Below are 24,177 nucleotides of genomic sequence, written 5' to 3' on the forward strand. Positions count from 1 at the left end.
AACTGTGGCTTGGCTCCTGGCGGACCCGGGCTTCATGCACCACAGGACGCGCAATGTTACAATTCCGTGAACTGGTGCGGTTGACTAGGGCCAAACCTCATTGCTGATTCAGTCTGATAGCTAGGGAATCACAGCTTACCTCGGTTTTGACAATTGTTGATCTTCGCACTGCGCCACTCTCCCTGTTGTAGGGACCAGCTTGAACCAATCAATGTTGGACCAGTCCGAGAGCGCGGAACCGCAGCATTCAACTGCCGGTCTGTTGACAATGCTGAAATCAAAAGCTGTCGGTCCAATTTCGGATTGAAGCGTATCACTAGAATTAGATTCTTGGCTTTCAGGAGATATCATGGTCTACCTAGTGATGTGGATAGCACTAGGAAAACGTCTTTGATCCGATCTACGCAAGGACTACTCTTGGCTACCGCGATTCGATGTCCGGGTTTATAAAGCCTATCGATCGCAAGAGGTTTCGGGATTTGAACTCGTAATTCTACATGAGTCCATTCTTCTAATCACTCATACGTTCGCTAGTATCACCACATTCATTATGATCCCTTCTGTCTTCAACGGCACCGTGCCGCCTAGCGCATGCTCTGCCGCCCTCATAGCCTACCCCGATCTATTCGGTGCCGAGTTTCTGTCTCTTCAGACCAACTTTGTCGCCAATCACTCTCAGAATGTCCCCCCTGGATACTACTCCAACCACGGCTCCGTCAACGTCCAGAACGCCAACTTTTGCAACGTCACTGTCACCTATACGCACCCAGGCCAGAATGACACGATCAACGTCCAGGTCTGGCTGCCCTCAGACACCTGGAACGGCCGTCTCCAGCACATCGGAGGCTCCGGCTGGCAGGCGGGTCTTCACCAAGCTGGGCTGATGGCCATGATGGCGTCCGTTGGCGAGGGCTACGCCACCGTTGGAACCGACGGCGGCTTAGGCTCTGATGTCACTCCCGTCAACTGGGGCTTGCTCAGTGAGGGGAACGTCAACCTCTATCTCTTGCAAGATCTGGCGTCCACCACGCTCAACGATGCGGCCGTCATCGCCAAGAGCGTCATCGGCAGTTTCTACAAGACGCCGCCCAAGTATTCTTACTACACGGGCTGTTCCCAGGGAGGCCGCCAGGGCTTCCAGCTTGCGCAGCGCTATCCTGATGCATACGATGGAATCGCTGCCAGCGCTCCGGCGATCAACTGGAATCAATTCGTCATGCAGGGGATGTGGGGAATGTTCGTCATGGATCAGCTTGGCGAGTACCCTCCCGCGTGCGAGATCAATGCCATCACAAGCGCGGCGTTGAAGGCGTGCGATGGAGCCGACGGCATTGAGGATGGCGTGGTATCCGACACTGATAGCTGTGATTTTGATCCTGCGACTGTGGTTGGAAACACGGTCAACTGCACTGAGCTGGGTTCTGAACGCAAGGTCTCAGCCGCCGCAGCTGAGGTAGTTCGCAGAGTTGTAAGTGGCCCTTGTTGACACTGTTAGAAGAAATCATCATGGTTGACTTGCATCACACAGTGGGATGGCGCGAGACGAGCCGATAACACGACCATTTGGTTCGGCCCCTCAAAGGAGGCAGTCCTGACCGGCTCCATCACGGATGTGGCCATCGTCCCGACGACCTGCGCGGCCAACGGTACTTGCACTCGCGGATCATTCGAAATCGCAGACGACTGGCTCAAGCTCTTCCTCCTAAAGAACTCGAGTGCCAGCACAGCGAACATGACCCAGGCCGAGTTCGATGACCTTGCCCACCTCTCAGTCCAGCTCTACGAATCCATGATGGGAACAAATAGCCCCGATCTTTCGAGGTTCCGCGCCCGAGGTGGGAAGCTTGTTGGGTACCACGGAACGGTCAGTTCTTCTATCCCAAAAGTCTGACTTCATCTACTAACTGTGCATAGACCGACACCTTGATCCCCGTTCGCGGAAGCACGCACTACTACGACTCAGTCCTGGCACAGGATGCGCATGCGGACGACTTCTTCCGTCTCTTCCTGGCTCCTGGCGTCAATCACTGCTTCGGCGGCAACGGAGCGTATCCTGCGGGCACATTCGATGCTATGCGCGAGTGGGTCGAGAACGGTGTGGCTCCTGACACGCTGATGGCTTCGACTGTTGGCGTAACGCCGGCTTTCAAGAGGCCCCTTTGCCCGTACCCGAAGAAGCAGGTCTATGATGGTGTTGGTAACAGCACTTTGGGCGAAGGCTTCTCCTGCGTCTAAGCTGGGCATGATCTCCTGCAGCGTTAAGGCTATTTAGTGCTGGTACCCAAACGCCGGGGCTACAGAAAACCATCACATAGTTCACTTCTTTTGTACAATTTGCATAATTTATCGAACTAATAAATTTGAATCTTCGGGAGTCCCCAAAATGAGACTATCCGTCAACTGAGGTCCTGTTAAGAACCTCAACGAAAATGATGAAATCTGTCAGAGCAAAAGCCTCAATCTGAAGGTGAAAACAATCCCAAAACGAAACCATTACCTGCTTCCCTGATCCTTAACCCTGCTACCTGCTCCCAACATGAACAATAATCTTTCCCCTGGCTCTCCCCTCCCGGAGCTTCTTATAAGCGCTGGGCACGTCATCAAACGGAAATGTCGAGTCGATAATTGCTCTAGCCTTGCCCTCCGCCATCCACCCACCAATCCGACTAAAGAACTCGCTATCATTCTTCTGATGAACGAAATAGAAACCTCTGCATCCCATAATCGCAGGGCGCAATTGTCTGCTGAGATTCGAAAAGATGCCAGAAATCGACAGATCTGCGCCAACGCCGACCAAGACGAATGTCCCCCCGGCCTTCAGGTAGTGATTGCTCTGGTCGTAGAGCTCCGTGGTGCTGCCCACATTGTCGATAACAAGATCAAAGACAGGACCTCGCGCCTTCAAATTCGCCACCACGTCGTCCGTCTTGTAATCAACGACTTCATCAGCGCCGAGCTGTTTACAGAGCTCAACGTTTACGGTGGAGCACGTCGTGACGACCTCCGCGCCCAACGCTTTGGCAATCTGGATGGCCCAGGTCCCCGTCCCTCCACTTCCACCGTTGATGAAGACCTTCGCGCCGGGTTGGAGCGTGCCGGGCATGAGGGACTGGTATGCGGTCGTGGCAGCCGTACCCACTGCCGCCGCGTGGTCCGGGTCGACCCCCTCTGGCAGAGGCGCGACATTGGCCATGGGGATAACGGTGTACTGACTGAGAGCGCCCCTCTGGTTGATCATTGCATAGCCGCCGAAAACAAGCTGTCCCTCTTTGAAAGTGGTATTCGACGGGTGTGTGCCGACGACGCGACCGCAAAAGTCCATCCCTGGGGTTGCAGGGCGGGATATCAGCAGGCGGCCGATGAGAGGTGTTGCGGGGACCTTGTAGTCGGCGGGGTTGAGCGATGCGCTGATGACTTCGACGAGGATCTCGTCCTGGCGAAGGGAGGAGATGCTTGGTATAGGCGCGTCCTTGTTGAGAGTGAGGCAGTCTTCAAGGTTTCCGTTCACGGCAGAGTACTGCCAGGTCTTCATTGTTTCCGACATTTTTGCGGTAATGTTGTTTGAAGTCTTGAACGTAGGAAGCATGAGTTCGCAGACATATACATAGGAATCGGTGGAGTTTATCTACTCCCGCAGGCAATACGAACTTCGTTACCGTGGTAGTTCAAAGAGGAAACAAGTTCCGGGTATTGACATTTCCGCAGGTGCGGGGCTGCTTTGCGGAGCGGAGTTTGGTGTTCGGACGGCGACCCACAAAAGTCCCCGGCGTTGCACCGGCTCCGATTGACTAGTCAGTCCCTTTTCGGCCAAGGATCTAATCGCACCGCGGAGCGAAACCGAGCGGAGATTTCCGGATCAGAAAGGAGATGCAGCTAATTGAGATCTGGAGCCTAGACAGATACAAACGGCAAATGTTGACGAACGCCACCAAACCATACTGGAATGTTATTTCCGATGATACCGATGAGACGCGCCTCTTTCGGGCCGGGACCTGTCTCACTTCCAACAATATGTGAGACTGCGCACTGAAATGTTGGAATGTGCAAGTGGACCATTTTCGTTGGCCCTTGGAAACCAAATTGGCCATTCTGTGACGACCAGACGCGTAAGTAAGCAACCAGCAGCCTACTTCAGAAGCGTGGTGACAGCTCTCACCCCTTTTTCAAAACGTCTGCTCTCTCTTTTCACTACCAGTCTCTTCATTACATAGTATGAGACGGTCTTCATGTCGTTTTATATCGCCATCACCACACAAGATACCGCCATCTAGTCATCATGCAATCATCTCTTCTGCTTAGTTTCGCCTTCCAGTTTGGCCTCATCTCCCTTGTCAGCGCTCAAGCCCTTACACCAGCTCCAGTCAGCCCGTATCAGTATCTCGGCTGTTTTTCAGCAAACTCGGTCTTCAATATCGTCTATCAAGCTGTCGGCGGTGGCAATCCGGGAAATTGTCAGTCTAGATGTCAGGCTCAAAACCGGAATTTCGCAGCCCTCATCGGCAACGTTTGCTATTGTGCCTCGGCTGGAAATCAAGCACCATGCAGTAGCGCCGCCACGGCTGATAGTAATTGTCCCGTCCCTTGCTCGGGGGCTCCAACTTCGCCGTGCGGCAATACCGGCGCCAACACATACTACACAATATATGGATTGCCGCCACCGGCTGCATCGTGCCCGTCAACCACCAGTACCACCTCAACGCTTCTCACATCGTCATCTTTGTCATCCGCTTCTTCATCGTCTTCATCGCTGTCTTCGTCACTCTCTTCTTCCATTTCGTCGACGTCATCTTCAATAATTTCATCGGCATCTTCATCCTCATCTCCATCCCCCGCTTCATCTTCGTCTTCATTGACATCCTCAGCCTCATCGTCCTCTCCATCTACGTCTTCGTCTCCTTCACCATCTTTTGCCAGTTCTACTGGGTCACTTACAACGCCGGGTACCTCTTCCCTGGTATCATCCCCAACATCTTTCTTCAGCAGTTCCACTAGCATGGCGGGGGTATCTTCAGCAGGAGGTAGCACTTTCACGACATCCGGAACGTCCAATTTAGCTTCTGGCACAAGCAGCATCTCCAGCATCCCTGTGTCTATCACAACAGGGGGTAGCACGGGATCTGTATCTCAGTCCGCTTCTTCAGGGTCGACAACCCGACAGTCTGGCACCACATCAACAACCGCAACTTCGGTATCTGCAGGTTCCAGCAGCAGCTCCAGTTCTACCAACACCTTGAGCCCCCTCAGTACCGCTACCAACAGCTCGGGACTGGCTCCGCAGTCAACGTCATCCAGCACCCTGCCCCCAGTCACCCCTCAGACGTCGACGGCTAGTTCCGAAACCAAGACCGAGAACAATACGCAGACAACGAACAGCTTGACATCTCCAGCATCATCAAGCTCAACCAACTCGCTTGCGTCCACCTCAACCGGCGAAGTCCTCATCGAAACTCCGCTGGTATTCACTATTATTCCACTAGCAACGACTCCTACGCCGAGTGCCGGTTGAAGAGAGTCTGGTATTTGGTTGAGTTTACCCTTGTTAGGTCTAGGGACTCAGAACAGTGCTATTCGAGGAAGGATGTTCATGGTCAAGTCTTGGATGATATAGAATGTAGCGATGGTTATGGGTACATCACGCCGTTGAGTCATAAAAACTAGGTAGTTTTGTAGTCCTCACCATTCTTGGCTGCATGTTGGATCCATCAGTTGGAAGTGAGTGACGTTCATAACAGGGAGCTGAAAGAAGCGATATGAGGCCTACCAGACAAGCACGTGGGTTCATGTATGCATCTCCAATTTTTAGGCGAGTTTAGCTTCACAAATCTTCGAACAATAAGTGTGATTGTTAATTGCCTGAAGAGACATCTCCGCATTCTGCTGAGTGATTCAATCGTCCTAGCTGTACATCATACAAATAAAGCAACCCCGGCCGTTGACCAAGGGCGCATGGCTCCCTAGCATCTCCAAACTCACATCTCACAAGCCATCACTTGTAGCCCCTTGTGGCTTTCTTCAACCTGAACTACTTGGTAAGGTAATATACAATTCCCTGCAGTCATCCACAACGACGAGATCTCCGCTGCAACTTCGTGGTCAGGCCGTTGCTGCGAGGCTGAACCTAGGACAGCAACTTAAGTCTGACTACAACGCTGAAGCTCATGTACTCTTTGGATCGTGCTGAACGCGTGTGGCTTCTTCGGGATGCAACCTCGATGAACTCTCAAAACATGTGTCGATGTCACAATGCTACAGTGGATTGGTAATTAACGACGTAGCAATCGAACGTTCATAGCACGGCCAGCCTGGGAGATCACAGGAGTTTACAAAATCAACAACTATGAAGAAGAGGATGAGTCGGGCCTTCCTCGGCTCAATAAGATTCTGTCAGTTGAATCTCGAATGAAACCGGTTTTGCCGGCTCACTCACTTGCATGGTGTAAGATTGTGCACTGAGTTGCACCATGCTCATCTCTCCGACAGGATGGTAATCCCCATTGAGCCTCTCAGTGAGCAAATTGGCATAATACTCGCCGATCATTACTACGACGCCCTCAACCGAATGCAATACTCAAAGCCAGACGTAACTCAGACCCCGTATGAACCGCCAGCCGTCCCACTGGATACGTGGCCTGTTGACGATGGTTCTCGTCTGTGGAATCCACCAGCTTCCAAAGAAGTGTTGAGCCATAATTAGCCGGGGCGTTTCTGGGTCGAGCAGCTTCTGCTGATACTGTGATGTCTCGTGTCTTTGTATACTGTGTACAGTCAATCTGGGTCAAATTCGTTTTCGTCGTTGTTATTCGGGTCAGTCGGTTGATTTCTGGTGGTTCTTTACAGTAAGTATGTACATGTCCGGTACAGTTCGTCGTCTAATGCTGTGATCGGCAGGAGTTGGTTAGTACAGGGCAGAAAAACGACCCAGGCGAGTCAGGCCGTTGTACGAGGGTCCCACTATCCCACGCCCTCGCAGCCACCCCGGTCCCGACGATCCCCGTCAGCCCCGTAGCCCTACCCCGCCAAAGGCTCCGTCCGGTTTTGGAATACGCCCGCCGAAAATCAGTCCCCGTCCGCATACCAGCTGCCCGAGGAGAACTTCTCCTTTGGTCCCCGAAGTCTCCTTAATCACCGCTGAATACTATGCAGCTGTCAGTTGTCAACCCCAACATCAGCCTAGCGCCCCAGTCTTTCCACGTTCATCCATGAAATAGACCAGCCCAGATTTCGTGTTCGCCTCAAGGCCGCCTGCGCCTTGTTCCGCGCACCATAATCTATGCACTTACAAGGATCAACGGATCACGCCCAGGGGCTATAGATTCTACCGTCGGCCCGCCATAGTGTTACAGCCCGCAATGCAAGGATGACAGCTCGACGGCCCACAAGGCATGGGGCAGCTAGACGAGCACAACAACATTCACAGCTTGAGTGAATAGAAACGCCAAGTACCAAGAGGTGATGGAGCCTCTTTCTACCTCTTCAGCCCAGCCATCTTCCCTGTGGGGGGTCTTCCGAGTCTGCCCTTTGCGCATCGCGATCCAAGGAGCGGGAGTTGTAGCTTAGAAGGCAATTTGATTGAGTGAACCATCAATCCACTAAAAGCTCGTTTTCGCGATTTGCCTAGGCGACATTTTCCAAAAACAAACCACTGCAAGATCTTTGGTAGATCGCGATTAATTCATCGTCACCTGATTTAGACTTTGCATCTCAACGGCGCTGCATCAGGCCCTGTTTTCTTCTTCCAAGTAGTCTCCCTAGCATGGTTGTGACGTGTTGAAACTTGAGATGAACGCACAGCGGGTCGCATCGGTTTAGGATGGCGGAGTGGCCGCCCGAATGCGAAAGAAAAAGCCGCGCTCTTGGCTCTCATCTTCTTGTTGTCTCATTGCTGCCTCCTGTCAAAGGACTTCGGACCTCTGTATTCTTCCGTGATTCTCGGTTGACCCGACTGAGTGGACCCTGCACGCATTCCCACCTCGCTTAGGTGACCCATGACTCTTTCATGGTTACACCTCGGTACGAGTGCCTCGGATACTGTTCACTCTCCCACCTCCCGGGTCCTGAGTTTATTTCTACCTTGGATTTGATCAGTGATCAAGTCCGGCGCAGACCTTGTCACATCACAACTCGAAGGGCCAGCTATCTGAGCGCCGTGAGAAACCCACTGTTGGTGGCCTGTTGCCTCTGGTAGATGCACACTCCGAGCTTTCAAACCGACAAAATTAAGCGAGAACGGGACTGTGTCAGGGGCACGCCCAGACAAACTTGCCGGTGCATGTAATAATCATGTCTTTGCATCAGTCGATTTGCTCTCAATCTCTAGCTTAGATACATCTTGTTTTGAATTTCCCGCGAAGAAACTATTCGCCTATCAACATCCATGTTTTGCTAAGTCTTCTTGAACAAGCTCAGCATCCTCATCACCCCACGCATGCTTTCCTTCGACGCATCTGATGAGATCGATGGATCTGTCACCTCTTGGCTTGATGCTGTAAGGAAAATCTACAGGACGGCAAATCAGGCCGCTCGTAGTCTCGATCTTTGGAGTAATCTCGTTGCCCGACTCGTCCACGGCCTTCTTGATGTCAAATGTCGCCAAAAGACGTGCGACGGTGATGAAGAGACTCTCATCTGCCAAAAACCGGCCAGGGCAAATTCTTCGGCCGTATCCAAAGGTCTCATCTGTGGGATCCGGCTCATTGCGGGGAGCCAGGTACCGGCCAGGGTCAAAGGAATCCGGCTCCGCATACGTCGCAGGGTCGTGCAAGAACCACCAGATGGACGGCAGCAGATATGCACCCTTGGGAATGTGATATCCTCCATAGGTGATGTCTTCATCAGTCCGGTGAGCCACGCCCAATGGCGCAACGTGGAGCCAACGGAAGGATTCCTTCACCACACCATTGACATACGGCAGGCGCTCTCGGTCTCCAAACTGAGGAAGGCGGTCTTTTCCGACAACGCTCTCGATCTCCGCCTGTGCCTTCTTCTGAACATCGGGGAAAAGAATCATGGCCAAAATAAAGCTGTGAATGGCCGACGCAGTGGTATCGGCACCACCGCCGTACATGACCAAGGCTGTCTTCTTGATGTCATCCTCCCAGTACTCATTCTTGGCCTCGCCAGTGGCGGTGCTCTCTTGCTCGAGGAGTGACGAGACAAACGAACGTTCGTGAGTTCCACTGGCCATTCTCTTCTGAACGAAGCCATAAGGGACATCCTTCGTCGTCTCCAGGAGCTTGCCCCATTCTCGGCCCTGCTTCTTGAACGAAGTTCCCGGAACACCTTCTGGGAGATGCTGGAGAAAGGGGAAGATGTCCACTGCCCAACCCAGAAGAACGGTTGCGAGCGCAAAAACATCCATGGTGCGCTCAATCAGATGCACCAAGGGATCACTTTTACCAGGCGAGATGGAATAGCCATAAGTGATTCGCAGAATGATGGCACTGGCCTCACTATGAGAATGAATCAGCGGCAAGTTGACAAGTCAGCTGCATCCATCCAATGGATGAAGCCTTGGTGGCTGAGTAGACTTACGTCTTGATGTGCGAAACCAGGTTGGCGGGGTCATCCAGCACACGAAGAAGGAAGCGGTGTGACTCTGGTTCAATGTTGTCTCGATACCGGGCTGCTACGGCTTTGGTACCGAACTGCTGGTGCACCAACTTGCGGTGCCGACGAAATGTCCCATCATACTGTTGGAGGTTCAGAAGCGATGCGAAGCCGCAGATATCCGCAAAACGCATGAAAGGGCGTCCTGATGTTTTGGTTGAGGACTTCACCAACAGGTCATGTGTCGCCTGACGGTCGTGGAGGATGATGATCTTCTGGCCGAGAATGTCAATGGAACTAATGGGTCCATAGATGTCTTTGAATTTCAGCCAATGCTGGTACTCGGGCGTCCCACTCGGGGGCAAGTCTCTGAGATTGCCGACGATGGGAAGCGGCTTGGGCCCGGGCGGGAGATTGGAACTGCCTTTCCCCCGAAGAAAGAGGTAACAGAGGACACCTAAGATCCCCAGTGCAATGGCCGCCAACATCTTGCCGTCTGTGTCTCGTTTCTGCCGCGAGAATCAGATAGATGACGGGTGTCGAAAATAAGAGAAAAGGCGACAGAGTGAATGCCACCAGACAGACGGGATTGTGGGTTCCGTTTTGTTTACACCCCGTTTATCCGGCCTCTTATAACACAAGTCCCGTTGAGCCGTAGGGCAGGTAGTAGTTTGTAATCGGCCACGTCCGTGGGGGTGCCGGAGACTCTCGTGGGCTGATATGCCGCTCTCCCTCGAAGCATTCTCTCTCGACTGCAATCACCACGTATTCCTTTACACCCATAAAAGCAAGGGTATAGCGTGACAGAAAATTCACCGAACGATATTGCAATTATGCCACGACAACATGGAGAACAGGAGGCAGTGACACGTACCCACCATGAGCGGAGCTTTCACTTCGTGGGGCAGGTGGCAGCCCTGGCCCACGCGCAATCTATTCCGATGCTACCTGAACTGACTCTTTCAGATCCAGTGAACCGGACCCTTGAGTTTGAGACGCTTAGAACGGATACTTGTAGACCGCTGTTTAGTTTCCGATCGAATGGACTGATGTTGATGGGCCATATCGGATAAAACACAAATCGTCTGATGCACCTCGTTGTGGTTCGTCTCATATCATCGAGCTCAGCCATCTCTGACGTCTTTTCAACTGCGATTGCATTATTGTTCAACACGTAATCATGTCTTCGCGGGAAGTCTTTCAACTCCGTCCCTTGGGTTGGGAACAGGATCCTGAGGAGGAGAGATTCAAGCTCTCTGTTCTTGATCCTACGCCTCAAGCCGCGTACAATCATTACGCACTCTTCTTTCGCTTGGACGACGCGAAGAAGAATGACGCTGTCGAAATTCTCAAGGCTGGCCTGCAAAGGACCCTCAGCCAAGCGAGATACATGTGCGCCACCATTGAACGAGACCCCCAGGGTGGCTACTCCTTTGTGAAAAGGAAGGAGTCAGCAGTACAGTTCGTTGTTCATCGTTTGGGTCCTAATGGCAATCATCCATCATTGGACTCTATCGAGGCGTCCTACTTTTCTGGAAACAGTCTTGGAGATGTCAATCTGTGGAGTAAGTCTCCAGTCTCACTATTGTCGTCCCCGGATGACCCAGATTATCTGTTGAATCTTACTAACACTCCTCTGTTAAGGCGTTCCTGAGTTGACGTGGGGAGAAAGGCCAGAAGCCGACCCAGACTGCAGCCCAGTAGTCGCAGCGTATCAGATCAACATCATGGACGGCGGTCTGATCTTCAGCATGCACAACCACCACTACTCCTGCGATGTGATGGGTTGGGCCAACTTCACACGCCAGCTTGCCGAGAACTGCTTCGCGGTCTCCAACTCAACAGACTTCCCGCCGTGGGATCCCGCATGCATCGACGCATCGCGCTTCACCAAGGATCTACCGGCGGAGAGCCTCGTGGACGGACCCGCTATTCCACAAATGCACCCCGATCATAAGGAGCAACAAGCGGTGCTGTTCCATTTGCCTAAGAGCAAGGCTGAAGCACTGAAGAAGCTTGCGATGCCAACCGATCCTGCGTCGCATTGGATCTCAACCTACGACGCCACGTGTGCATACGTCTGGCGTATGCTCACGAAGGTTCGCGCTCCGCTCCATAAGCCGGACTCTTCCACACCCCTCTGGTGGGGAGAAGCTGTGAACATGCGGCCCCGACTGAGCAATCCTCCTGTCCAAGAGCGCATGATGCGCAACGTGGTTGCGGGAGCTTTCTCGGACACTGCTCCGGTTCCGCCTCTGACGATTGCCGATGTCATCTCAGATGCTCCTCTGTCGAAGCTTGCGGGCTACATCCGCGCGTTGACAGAGAGCTGCAACGAGGAGCACTTGGAACGCTTGATTGGCTTCATAGCCCCGATCAAAGACAAGCGAACAATCAGCCTGCGCGTGGATGCTCACCCGCCGATGAGCATGTTCGTGACTGACCATCGCCCTGCGGATGTCAGCGGCTTTGACTTTGGGTTTGCCAAGCCCATCACGCATCGTCACCTGTGGGGAGGTCACAAGACTGCAGGTGTAGTACTCATCTACCCGCCAGTTGGAGGAACTGCAAGTGCCGATGAGGGATTCATGTTCGCAATTACTATGGAGAAAGAGTTGGTTGCCAAGTTGATGGAAAGCCCGGAATGGACGGAGTACTTTGAGTACCGCGGGATTGATTAGAGTGCGAATATCAGCATGCAAGATTGAGTTCGTGTTTGTACAGAATCAACAACTATAGTGATGCTGCGTTAAGTGGTATGAGGTTCGGCACGAGCGGCGCGATAAGCGCGCTAGTCGCGCTCAATGTTGCGGTGAACCCTGAAGATGCACATCTTCGACACGAACGCTTCAACTACCGTTTATTTCCCTTTTTAGACTTTATGGTTGGGAAGGTACAGATTGCGGCAGTTAACTGCCAGCTTGATGCTTCATCTACACAACCCTGGAGTTCCCAGTAACGTGGTCAACGTCTTCACAGTAGTACGTGTCGATCACGGATGCCCCGTAGACGCCCCCACTGTATAAGCTATGTGTCTACACCGTTGCAAGTTAAACTGATGTTGATCCCATTTTCCATTATCGAGTCATGTATTAAACGGAAGATTCGTGCGCTAAGTTTATCCTCTTATGAGCTATGTGGAAATAAATGGCGATTTAGATTAATTTCCAAGTTTCTACCGGTAGATACTGGTTGGGGGTGGAGTGTAGGCCTCGCTGCTGCATTATTGAGTCATGCCCTCATACGAATATGGGGGCTTTGGGACCAGGACCGGGTGTGTCCGGCAGCACGGAGAGACCCCTAATGCTTGTATTGTACGTTGCGCAGGTTTTTGTGCCCCGTACCGCGTCTCGGCCCCGGTGCCCCGGCGACACCCCCCCGTTGACCCGCCGACCCTCCCCCACGCCTCCGTGCCGCCTTGGCGCCCAGACGAGACGATGCGATCGTTTCGTAACGTGGCCATTGCTACGTCCAATATCATTTCTGCAGCATTCCCGGCCTCGGCAATTACGGGGCGATGGAACATCCAACATTTCGACTTCAGTGGATTTGGCATCGAGGCGTACGAGGTTATTCCGTGTTGCCCACCTTCCGCGTGTTCGTGAAGACGCACCGAACTGAATCATGTAACTAAAGACGGTGAAGAATTCGTTATCACACTGCGTGGAGACTGGTGATTTGACAACAGGACTTTGCTTGAAACGTGGGTTATCAGGTTCTTTTCTGAATGAGGCATGTACCTGCCGAGATGTTGCCTTACGGGTGGGTGCAAAACAACGACTGCCAAGGACAGCTTGGGTCCTGGCCTCATCAACATCAACATCGAATCCACAGGACTTACTCGTACGCTGCTTGGTAGGGGCTAAGTACTAGTTTGAACCATTGCGGCGGTGTAAGATAACTCACACGCTATCACCGCCTTCACCGGAGACTGCCCATGGCGCGTTCAACGGCGGCCTCGCTTGCGTGCTGCCTCCTTGACCCAGAGAATTTAGGTTTCCTGGAATTAGGGGTCCTTCAGGGTGTTCACTAATCGATCCTTGCCTGTGGCCGTGATCGGGGCAAACCCGGTCTCTGTGTATCAAGCTCGTAACGCCGGTGAGTGAAAGCCGGCGGGAAAAATAAACATCAGCCAGCCACTTAACGGAAATGAGATCCCGATGTATATATCGAACCATCCGCAGATCTTTAGAACTCTCAAGTCAAAGTACTCGTCATTCCTGTTCTTCACGCTTGATTTTGCTGGCAAGCCATACTAGTGATCAACACTCCGACCTCATTCCCATCTCACATACCCTACCCTCAAAATGGCTGAGCCTCTTCCCGAACCTATTGCTGTTATTGGCTTGGATGCCAAGCTGCCTTGCGACGGAGACAGCGTTGAAAAGTTCTTTGATTTTCTTGTTGCTGGAAGATCCGCGCAAGCCCCCGTGCCAGCAGATCGATACAACGCGGAAGCCTTCTGGCATCCCGACAACCACAGAGATGGAGTTGTAAGTCATCATGCCACCCTCGATACCTGGATGAGTTTGGCTGACGTTGTCATAGATTGGCGGAAAGTTGGGACACTTCATGCAGGCCAACGTGAAGGCGTTTGATGCCCCCTTCTTCGCAATGACGCCCGCAGAGGCGGCGAGCTTAGATCCCCAGCAGCGCATGCTCCTCGAGTGTGTCTACACAGCCATGGAAAACGCTGGCTACACCATGCGCGACATGGCTGGCTCACCAACTGGTGTCTACGCGGGAGCTTTCATGTGGGACTACCGTGATCTTATGATCAAGGACACAGATACCCCTATGACTTACACGGCATGTGGCACAATCGCCAGTACGCTGGCTGGACGTTGTTCATGGTTCTACGATCTCAGAGGACCTGCTCTTAGTGTTGACACCGCCTGCTCCAGTAGTATGGTGGCTCTTCACCAGGCTGTCATTGGCCTGAAGTCACGAGACTGTAATATTGTAAGATCCAGAATTCTCCTAGCTTGCTCTGGTACTTTGTGCTGACAAGACTGCCCAATAGGCCATTGCCTGCGGCACCAACGTGCTGCTTTCCCCTGAAATGGGTCTGGAGCTGAACGGTCTTGGTGTTTTGGACCCGGCCGGTGCCTCATACAGTTTCGACAAGAGGGCAAACGGCTACGGAAGAGGTGAAGGTATCGCTGCTGTCGTCCTGAAAAGGATGTCTGATGCGATTCGTGATGGAGACAGTGAGTTTTCCTTCCCGCATAATCGACCTGACCTCGCCGCTGACATTCTCACCAGCTATTCGTGCTGTTATCCGCAATTCTGGATGCAACCACGACGGTCACTCACCCGGTCTTACCGCCCCCGCGAAGGAGGCTCAGGCTGAGCTTATGCGCTTGACGTATGCCCAAGCCAAGCTTGACCCCGCAGACACGCGCTTCTTCGAGGCCCACGGAACCGGCACCAACGTGGGTGACCCAACGGAGGCCGGTGCCATCAGTGAGATGTTCTCTCAGTTCCGTTCGGCTGAGGAGCCTCTTCACATTGGTGCCCTCAAAAGCAACATCGGACACACTGAGGGTAACTCCGGTATTGCGTCTTTTATCAAGGGTGTTCTGTGCGTGGAGAAGGGTATCATTCCAGCCAACGCATGGTTCGAGGAAGTAAACCCCAAGATTCCAGCCGAGTGGCATCTTAACTTCCCGACCAAGGCCATGCTGTGGCCCCAAACCAAGACTGGCGTTCGCCGAGTCTCCATCAACTCTTTCGGTGTTTCGGGCACCAACGCCCATGTCGTCTTGGAAGACGCGCTCACCTTCCTGAGAGAGAACGGCCTTGAGGCGCCTCATAGGACCATCGAAGCGCCCCAACTGCCAGGCACATCTCGTAAGTCTACCTATTCCGCACTTACTGAAGCATATGCTAACATGTTGATCTCAGTTATCAAGGCGCCTCCTGTCATCAACGGCTCTCTTTTCTCTCCCCAGCTGTTCGTCTTCAGCAGTCACGACCAGGATGGTATTGCTCGTCTTGCCGACTCCTACAAGACCTACCTGCCCAACATGACCGAGTCCCTGTACAACCTCAGCTACACCCTGGCAGCCAAGAGGTCGACATTCAACTGGCGCACCGCGGTCGTCGCCAGCTCGTCAGTGCAATTGGAGAATGCGCTGGCTGAAGGTCAACAAGCCACGCGCGTTGTCGCTGACCCCGGCGTCGCGTTTGTGTTCACTGGCCAAGGCGCCCAGTGGGCTCGCATGGGCAAGCAGCTGATGCACTACGATGTCTACCGGGCAAGCATCGAGCGCGCTGACGCGTATCTGAAGACGCTGGGATGCGAGTGGTCCGCGATTGAGGAGCTCGAGAAGACTGCCGATGATTCTCGCGTCAACGCCGCCGAGTTCTCGCAGACTCTCTGCACCGCTCTCCAGGTCGCCCTGGTTGACCTCCTCAATGATTGGGGCGTCAACTTCCGCGCTGTTGTCGGCCACTCTTCCGGTGAAATCGCGGCCGCCTACTCTTCTGGCGCGATCTCTCAGGAGAGTGCTTGGCGTATTGCGTACTGGCGTGGTAAGCTCTCCGCCAAGCTGGCCAACTCGCCGGAACAGCCGAAGGGTACCATGGCCGCGGTCGGACTGTGTCTCGAGAAGACGCAGGATGCTATTGACCGCGTCAACAAGACCGGCTTCGAGTCGGTCGGCAAGCTCACTGTTGCTTGCATGAACAGCAAGACTAGCCACACTGTCAGCGGAGACGTTGCGCAGATCGAGGCCCTTGTCGACATGCTCAGCGCGGAGAAGGTCTTCGCCCGCAAGCTGAAGGTCGAGATGGCGTACCACTCGAGATTCATGGACCCCATTGCCCAGGAGTACACCGAGTGCATTGGAAAGATCCAGCCTGGTTCCGAGGCCACCGGCGTGCAGTTCTTCTCGTCCGCATACGGAACGCAGATTCAACCCACCAAGCTGCGCGACGCCGGCTACTGGACCAAGAACCTCACCTCTCCCGTGAGATTCAACGAGTCGGTGACTGCTATGCTCCAAGCCTTGTCCGAGCCGAATGCCGATGGCAACCAATCGCCTCTTGTCACCGACCTCGTCGAAGTTGGACCCCATGCCGCCCTGCAGGGTCCTCTGCGCAACATCGTCCAGGACGTCAGAGTCAACGGTGATGTGAAGTACCACCACCTTCTCAAGCGTGGCGAGTCTGATGTGGAGATGGCCATGGCCGGAGTTGGATCCTTGTTCACCCGTGGAATCCAGGTCGATCTTCTGAAGGTCAACCATGTCCCCGGAGCCAAGCCGTTGATGATGATTGATCTCCCTCGCTACCCCTTCAACCACACTCGCGAGTACTGGAACGAATGCCGTCTCAGCAGAAACTTCCGCTTCCGCCCTTACCCTCGCCACGAGCTTCTCGGAGCTCCTGTCAACGACTGGGACGGCAAGCACGACGCCATCTGGAAGAACTGGATCAAGCTTTCGGAGAACCCATGGGTTGAGCACCACACCATCTCCGGCTCAGTGCTCTACCCTGCTGCTGGTATGCTCGTCATGGCCATCGAGGGCTGCAAGCAGCTTGCGGAGCGTTCGAACCCAGGAAAGGCGATCAAGGGAATCCGCTTCCGTGAAGTCTCTTTCCACTCCGCCCTGCAGGTTCCCGAGGGCGCTCTGGGCATTGAGTCGCACTTGTACCTCCGCCCTGTGAAGCAGGCTGCCTTGGAGGCAAAGGCTGCTGCTTGGCGCGAGTTTCAAGTTCTTACCGCCCAGGAGGATGACGAGTGGCGTGAGCACTGCTGCGGTCAGGTTCTCGTCGAGTATGATGAGGGTGCCACGGCCGTCGACGGCGGCCTTGAGGAGAAGGCATTCAAGGCCCACTGTGAGGCCAGGATTGACCAGGCTCAGCAGAACTGCAAGAGCCAGGTCACTTCTGACAAGATCTACGGCGCTTGGGAGAGTGTCGGTTTGACCTTCGGCCCTACCTTCCAGACCGTCGAGTCTGCTGTTGTCGACCACGACGCCGGCGTCACTCTGGCCAGAGTAAAGCCCACCACCGCTCTGCTGAAGACGATGATGCCTCACAACTACCTGCAGCCGCACTTGATCCACCCCACTACTCTGGATGGTGCTCTTCAGGCATGCCTGGTCCCTCTCGTTTCAAACCCCTCCAGGAAGCAGAAGAACGCCATTGTCCTTTCATTCATGGAGGAGCTTTGGGTCTCCACTGCTGAGCATAAGGAGGATGGCTACGTTGTCTTTGCGGACTCCGACTCTCACGGTCGCAAGAAGCACCTTATGTCCTGCACTGCTGTCGACCCTGCCTCCAAGGAGCCCATGATCAAGGTGTCGGGATGCATTGTCACCGAGGTTGATGGCGATGAAGACGCAACCTCCGAGGAGGACCCAAGACACAGGGCATGGAACTTTGACTACAAGATCGACCCCGACTTCCTCAACGCTGAGGCGATTGAGAAGGCCTTCACCGGACCTGAGGGTTTCCAGAAGTACCTGAGTGCCCTTGCTCACAAGAACCCCGCGATGAAGATCCTTGATGTCAGCAACACTGCCACCTTCACCAAGGCCGTTGCATCTACATTAGGCCAGCGCGTTGCTCAGTACGAGTTCACCGCCGATTCTTCTTCCTCTTTGGAAGAAGCACAGAAGAACATCGCAGAGGACTCTGTTCAGTTCAAGGTTCTTGACATCAAGGACGAGCCTGCTTCCCAGGGCTTCGAGTCGGCATCTTATGATGCTCTCCTTGTGCCCGTCGGCCTCATTCCCAACGATGACATCGATGGTTTCCTGAACAGGTGTCTGGGTCTCCTCAAGGCCGGCGGTAAGTTCATCCTGACGGCGGCCGAGAGCTCGGACGAGGCCAGCACCTGGGGCGAGTACTTCAGCGAGTCCGGACTTGTCAGCATCGATGCTGCGCTTGCCGACCAAGATTCGTCGATCTTGGTATTGAGTACTTCCAAGAGCACCAGTGGCACGTCGGCTTCTGGCAGCTACTTCATCGTTGGCGATCTCTCTTCCAGCGTCCAGAGCGCCGTTGCCGAGAAGCTGGCTTCCTCTCTGAAGGCCAAGGGCGCCACAGTCAAGACTGCTGCGGTTGCTGATCTCGCTCTTGAGGGAGAGATTACCGAGAGCACCTACATTGTTCTCGCGGAACTTGAGAAGCCTCTTCTGGCCTCTGCCGATGCCAGCGTCCTTTCAGCTGTCAAGAACATGACCACCGGCAAGCGCCTGCTGTGGGTCAACAAGGAGCTGTCTCCCGAGTCCGCCCTCATCAACGGTTTTGCTGCCAGCATTCGTCTGGAGAAGCCTGAGCTTGAGTTTGTCACGCTCACCTTTGACCCCAAGGAAGCCGACGACACTGTTGCAGACAGGATCGTCGAGGTCGACGCACGCCTGTCCAGCACCGAGGGCCCCATCGAGACCGCGTACAAGGTCACCAACGGTTTGATCACTGTTCCTCGTCTTGTCGAGGCCTCCGCGATCACCAAGCACATCAAGCAGACTTCCAGCAACGACACCACCGAAGTCGCCTTTGGAGCCGACCCGAGCCGCCCTCTGCGTCTTCAGATCCAGACCGTCGGTCTCCTTAGCTCGCTGCGCTTCACCGACGACCATCTGTACTCCACTCGCCTGGAAGATCTCGAGGTTGAGTTCCAGGTTATGGCTACCGCCGTCAACTTCAAGGACTTGGCCGTCATGCTCGGTAAGATTCAGGAGACTCCTGTCGGTCTCGAAGCCGCTGGTATTGTCACCAGAGTCGGTGCTGGAGTCACCCGCTTCAAGCCCGGTGACCGCGTCTTCGGCTTCACTTTCAACGGTGCCTTCTCTACCTACGGCAGAGGCGCTGAGGGCACCCTCGCTAAGGTCCCTGACAACCAGTCGTTCGCCGAGGCCGCGGTCATCCCCATCGTGTACACCACGGCGTACGCCTGTCTCTACGACATCGGTGACCTCGAGAAGCGTCTCCGTCGCGGCAAGAAGCCCAGCTTGTTGATCCACGCTGCCGCTGGTGGTGTCGGCCAGGCTGCTATCCAGCTGGCTCAGCGCGAGGGTGTCGAGATCTTCGCGACCGTTGGTAGCATCGAGAAGCGTGACTTCCTCGAGAAGACCTACGGACTGCCTCGCGACCACATCTTCTCCAGCCGTGACCTCACCTTCAAGGACGGTATCAAGAGAATGACTGGCGGCCGTGGCGTCGACATCGTCATCAACAGTCTTTCCGGCGACACCCTCCGTGCCACTTGGGAACTCGTCGCACCCTTCGGAAGCTTCGCCGAGATTGGTCTGGCAGACATTGAGTCCCGATCTCGCATCTCCATGGGCAGCTTTGCCCGCGGTGTGAGATTCGAGTCTCTCGAGCTCAACTACATGCGCCAGACGGATGCCGACCGCCTTGACGATCTCTTCGCACGCGCCATGGAGAGTGTCATCGGCCGCGAGCTCAATATCGAGACGCCCATCACCAAGTTCCCTGTCTCGAAGATCCAGGATGCCATGCGCTTCATGCAGTCGGGCAAGCACATCGGCAAGATCCTCATTGAGAACCACCCCGAGGATCTCATCCCTGTAGTTGCGCCCTCCAAGCCCCGTGCCGAGTTCGCCTCTGATGCCACCTACGTTGTTTCTGGTGGCTTTGGTGGTCTTGGTCTGGAGATCATCCGCTGGATGGTCAGCCAGGGCGCGCGCAACCTGATTGTCACATCAAGGAAGGGACCCAGTGATGAGGCCTCCAAGGGTCTCGTCAGCGAGCTGCAAGGCAACGGCGTCAAGATTGTCACTCCTCACTGCGACATCACTGACAAGAAGGCACTGGAGAACGCGATCTCTTCTGCTCTTGCCTCCTTGCCTCCAGTCCGTGGATGCATCCAAGCTTCGACGGTTCTCAACGTAAGTTTCCTCCCATCTTCATTGTACAAGAATCCAACTAACACCTCCGCAGGACAATGCTTTCGGTGAGATGACTCTCGACCAGTGGAACACTGCCGTCAACGTCAAGGTCACCGGAACCAAGAACCTGTGGGAGGTGCTTTCCGGCGCTTCTGCGCTCGACTTCTTCGTCATGCTGTCATCCCTGACCAGCGTCACTGGCAACCAGGGCCAGGCCAACTACAGTGCTGGCAACTCGTTCCAGGATGCCTTCGCCAAGTTCCTCTCCGCTCAGGGCCACAACGTCGCGGCCCTCGACGCGCCCGTCTTGACCGATGCCGGCATGGTCGCTGCCAGACCCCATTTGAGGACCTACCTGCTCTCCATCGGTTGGGCGTCCATGTCCGTCGAGGAGCTCATCAACGCGCTTGACTACTACTGCCGCCCCAACTCGCAGAGCGCCGAGGAGAAGGTCAAGGAGGCCCAGGTTGTTCCCAGACTCTGGCTCCCCAAGTACTCCGCAGACGAGGGCGCCGAGCAGCCTACCTGGCAGACCGAGCCCATGTACAACCACCTGGTTCTGCAGGGCGCCGGAAACGGCGGCTCGCTGCCCGGAAAGCAGGGCTCTTCCAAGCGCTCAGTTGGCGACCTCATCGCGGCGGCCGAGACACTGGAGGACGCCGAGCAGATCGTCCTGGACGCATTGCTGGCGCAGCTGTCCAAGATTCTCAGCTACGAGTTGGCCGACCTGGACCCCTCCAGGCCCCTGAACGCCTACGGTGTCGACTCGCTTGTGGCTGTCGAGCTTCGCGTGTGGATGACCAAGGAGATTGGTGCCGATATCTCGGTCTTCGAGATTACCAGCGGCCAGCGCATCAAGCAACTTGCCGGAAAGGCGGCTGCTACGTCGAGATTCCGCCCGAGCGCGAAGGCGGAGTAAATTGTTCGTTCAGTTGTTTTAGATACCATGAGGGGGAATACAGAGAGGGAATAATAGAAAGATTGGAATTAGCTGTTTATAGATTATACATGTCACATTTACTCGTAAGCCGTCAGGCACCATACGTAGCATAAAGGTCCCCGAGCTTTCTATCAGCTCTTCTGATTGTCTTAAAAGATATTTTCTTTCGCGGTCTCTCCGCTAACCCTCCAAATGAAGGAGGTTTCCTCATGGTGATGTTCATATCTCAACTGGCGTGCTTCTGCGGCCCTCTTCGCCGACGGCTCTCTTTTGCTGCGTTTATCTCAAATAAAGTATACTTTGCTCTTATCCCGTTGCATTCTCAATCCTTGACACATGTACGTAGTTGATCGCTTTAAGAGACTGGTCTTTCCGTCGCGTTGGTGGCATTCCCGTGCTCCACAGTGTGGAATCAGTTTGACGTGTTGCAATAAGCGTGAGTTTGAGAAACCCCTCACAGGTAGGGTGACCCTGGACAACAGTGGATGCAGAGTCATGACAGGGCGCCATTGACCCAAATACCGACACTCTCATGCCTGTTTCAATTGGCCGCCGTGCAGACAAAATACAGTGCAAAGCAAGGGACGAAGCTGCGGAGCTTGCGGTTGTTCCCCTGGCCATCGCGTAGCAACAAGCGGTGATCGACCCGAAAGATTGAAAATTGGGCCAGAGAAAGTACAATACCACGTTGTCATGTAGGAATTGCACATATAAAGACCCAACACCGTCTGCCTCACCTCATCTGAAGGTGAGTGTTTCGTCACAACTTGAGATCCGTCAATACCTTCGTTTTCTCAACACTTACTCCTACCCATCATGGCCTCCCAAACGCCCCTCAAGATCATTCTCGGAACACACAGCGTGAGCATTCTAACAAGACAACAAATGAACGTTGCTGAAATCATAACAGGTCGGCGATTCCGCTGTCGATCCTGGATCCTCTCACTTTGACAGCGAGCAAGATGTCCAAGCTCTTTTGGACGCTTTCCACGCCCGCGGATACAACAACCTGGACACAGCTCGTGACTACTCCCCAAGCGTCCAGGGCGCTTCCGAATCACGCCTTGGTCGGGCCAACGCCGCCTCTCGATTCACCATCCACACCAAAGTCCACAGCGCAGACCCCGGTGATCACCAGCCTGCAAACCTTGAAGTCAGCATTGGCAAGTCGTTGAGCGATCTTCAAACATCCACCGTCGAGACGATGTTCCTGCATTTTCCAGATCGCCAGACTCCCTTCGAGGATACGGTAAAAGCAATGGACGCTGCTCTGAAGCAAGGGAAGTTCAAGAACTACGGCCTGTCGAATTACTCTGCGGCTGAGGTGCAGAAGGTTCTGGAGATCTGCGAGCAAAATGGGTACACTAAGCCCAGTGTGTACGAGGGGCACTACAATGCTATTGTGAGAGGAGGCGAGAAGGAGCTGTTTCCCCTGTTGCGCAAGCACAACATGGCATTCTATGCGTACAGGTTTGTCATCAAGTATTTTATGAGAGAACTCAGTCTGACATACTCTCAGTCCCGCAGCCGGTGGCCTTTTCTCAGGGCACAAGGCTTCATCAGGCCGATGGAAGAGTGATGTAAGTCCTAGTCTATGCCATGATAGTCTCGCCTACCCTAACACAAGAACAGAACTTTATTGGCAAGGTCTACACCTATATGTACCGTAAACCTCCGGTTCGTCTTGCGGTGTCTACAATTCTCAAGCTTGCAGATAAGCACGGCATCAGCGGACACGCAGCCGCTATGAGATGGACGGCGTTCCACAGCAACTTGGATGTGGCACATGGTGATGCGATTATCTTTGGCGTTTCCAAGATAGAGCAACTCCACTCGACACTTGACGCACTTCAGGCTGGTCCTCTTCCCGAGGATCTTGCGGCTGCTATTACTGCTGTCTACTCTAAGGTGGAAGGCGCAGAGCCTCCGTATCACCTTTAGATAAACACAATAGTGGTCTCACGAGCAATTCATGCACAAATGGAATCTGCAGTCTTCTAGATCAATCTTACATCATCATGATCTAATGTCCTACTATCTCAATGGTGAACAGGCACACACAAGTTGGACAACCATTTTGTGAATTCTAGTCGGCTTATACTTCAGGTGCACCCTTCAGAGATAAACAATACCAACCTAGTGTTGATCAGACCTTGCTAGATATTACCAAGATTCTTTCATTGAAATGATTCCAGCCCTTTGAACCTCGTTCTGTTGCAGCTGCGGTCCCGATTCTTGGGACCAACTAAGCTTTTGAGGGCCCGCCAGAACACCCATTCATAACAGAACGATGCAGCGTTCCCAGCCCAACGGTTCCGGGCCGGTCAACGTCTTTGTGTATTGGTTGGTGAGTGGCGTCGAGAACTGTGCTAGTGCCATCGTCTACAAGACCGCGAAAAGGGGCACGGTACTGCGAATGCCCCTTGCAGTGAGATTGCTCTTGTTTGACATCGAACTGCCGGGTGCACAGACTAGAGACTTGTTTAGATAGATCAACCTTGCCTTCGTCATCTGAACATGCAGAACGAAAGGCGTGTGGCGGATTGCAACATCACTATGTTATTATAATATTCGGCCAGAAGGTCTTGCGATATCTGGTATATGGACGAGAACGACGAAGTGTCAAAGACGAGGAAGGTTGTTTCCTCGTCTCTTTCTATGTAAATACGTGAAATTTCATTGCAGCTCGCTCTCTGATGACATGATGGTTTCTGCAAAATCTCGACATGTTTTAGCATGGCGGCTGGTTCCTTTAGTGGCTAACTAGTCTCAAGGAGTTGCCCGGATGTCTTGGGCAGCGACGGGTATAACATGGTGTTGTTT

General features: G+C 53.9%; 6 protein-coding genes across 6 annotated transcripts; 4 read left to right on the top strand and 2 right to left on the bottom strand.

Moving 5' to 3' along the window:
* Positions 1-550: 550 nt before the first annotated feature.
* CGCS363_v006359 (putative feruloyl esterase) lies at positions 551-2,235 on the top strand (the record flags this gene model as incomplete). The annotated part of the gene is made up of 3 exons (XM_036638208.1): positions 551-1,468; positions 1,529-1,864; positions 1,915-2,235. The coding sequence occupies 3 exons, from the start codon at positions 551-553 to the stop codon at positions 2,233-2,235; spliced, it is 1,575 nt and encodes a 524-aa protein (XP_036495745.1).
* Positions 2,236-2,521: 286 nt separating this feature from the next.
* On the bottom strand, positions 2,522-3,544 carry CGCS363_v006360 (Zinc-type alcohol dehydrogenase-like protein; the record flags this gene model as incomplete). Its single annotated transcript, XM_036638209.1, has 1 exon — positions 2,522-3,544. One exon carries the CDS (start codon positions 3,542-3,544, stop codon positions 2,522-2,524), a length of 1,023 nt encoding a protein of 340 aa, XP_036496390.1.
* Positions 3,545-8,365: 4,821 nt separating this feature from the next.
* CGCS363_v006361 (Multifunctional cytochrome P450 monooxygenase) lies at positions 8,366-10,034 on the bottom strand (the record flags this gene model as incomplete). The annotated part of the gene is made up of 2 exons (XM_036638210.1): positions 8,366-9,449; positions 9,532-10,034. 2 exons carry the CDS (start codon positions 10,032-10,034, stop codon positions 8,366-8,368), a joined length of 1,587 nt encoding a protein of 528 aa, XP_036496389.1.
* A 692-nt stretch (positions 10,035-10,726) lies between these two features.
* Positions 10,727-12,227, top strand: CGCS363_v006362 (Trichothecene 3-O-acetyltransferase TRI101; the record flags this gene model as incomplete). The annotated part of the gene is made up of 2 exons (XM_036638211.1): positions 10,727-11,111; positions 11,191-12,227. 2 exons carry the CDS (start codon positions 10,727-10,729, stop codon positions 12,225-12,227), a joined length of 1,422 nt encoding a protein of 473 aa, XP_036496391.1.
* A 1,626-nt stretch (positions 12,228-13,853) lies between these two features.
* FUB1-1 (Reducing polyketide synthase FUB1) lies at positions 13,854-21,333 on the top strand (the record flags this gene model as incomplete). Its single annotated transcript, XM_036638212.1, has 6 exons — positions 13,854-14,039; positions 14,095-14,508; positions 14,570-14,756; positions 14,812-15,399; positions 15,454-20,414; positions 20,467-21,333. 6 exons carry the CDS (start codon positions 13,854-13,856, stop codon positions 21,331-21,333), a joined length of 7,203 nt encoding a protein of 2,400 aa, XP_036496555.1.
* An 837-nt stretch (positions 21,334-22,170) lies between these two features.
* On the top strand, positions 22,171-23,295 carry AKR7A3 (Aflatoxin B1 aldehyde reductase member 3; the record flags this gene model as incomplete). The annotated part of the gene is made up of 4 exons (XM_036638213.1): positions 22,171-22,215; positions 22,265-22,824; positions 22,874-22,934; positions 22,987-23,295. 4 exons carry the CDS (start codon positions 22,171-22,173, stop codon positions 23,293-23,295), a joined length of 975 nt encoding a protein of 324 aa, XP_036496393.1.
* Positions 23,296-24,177: the final 882 nt, after the last annotated feature.

The sequence above is a fragment of the Colletotrichum siamense genome (assembly GCF_013390195.1).
Source record: "Colletotrichum siamense strain Cg363 chromosome Unknown KSG_Cg363_contig04, whole genome shotgun sequence".
NCBI lineage: Eukaryota > Fungi > Ascomycota > Sordariomycetes > Glomerellales > Glomerellaceae > Colletotrichum > Colletotrichum siamense.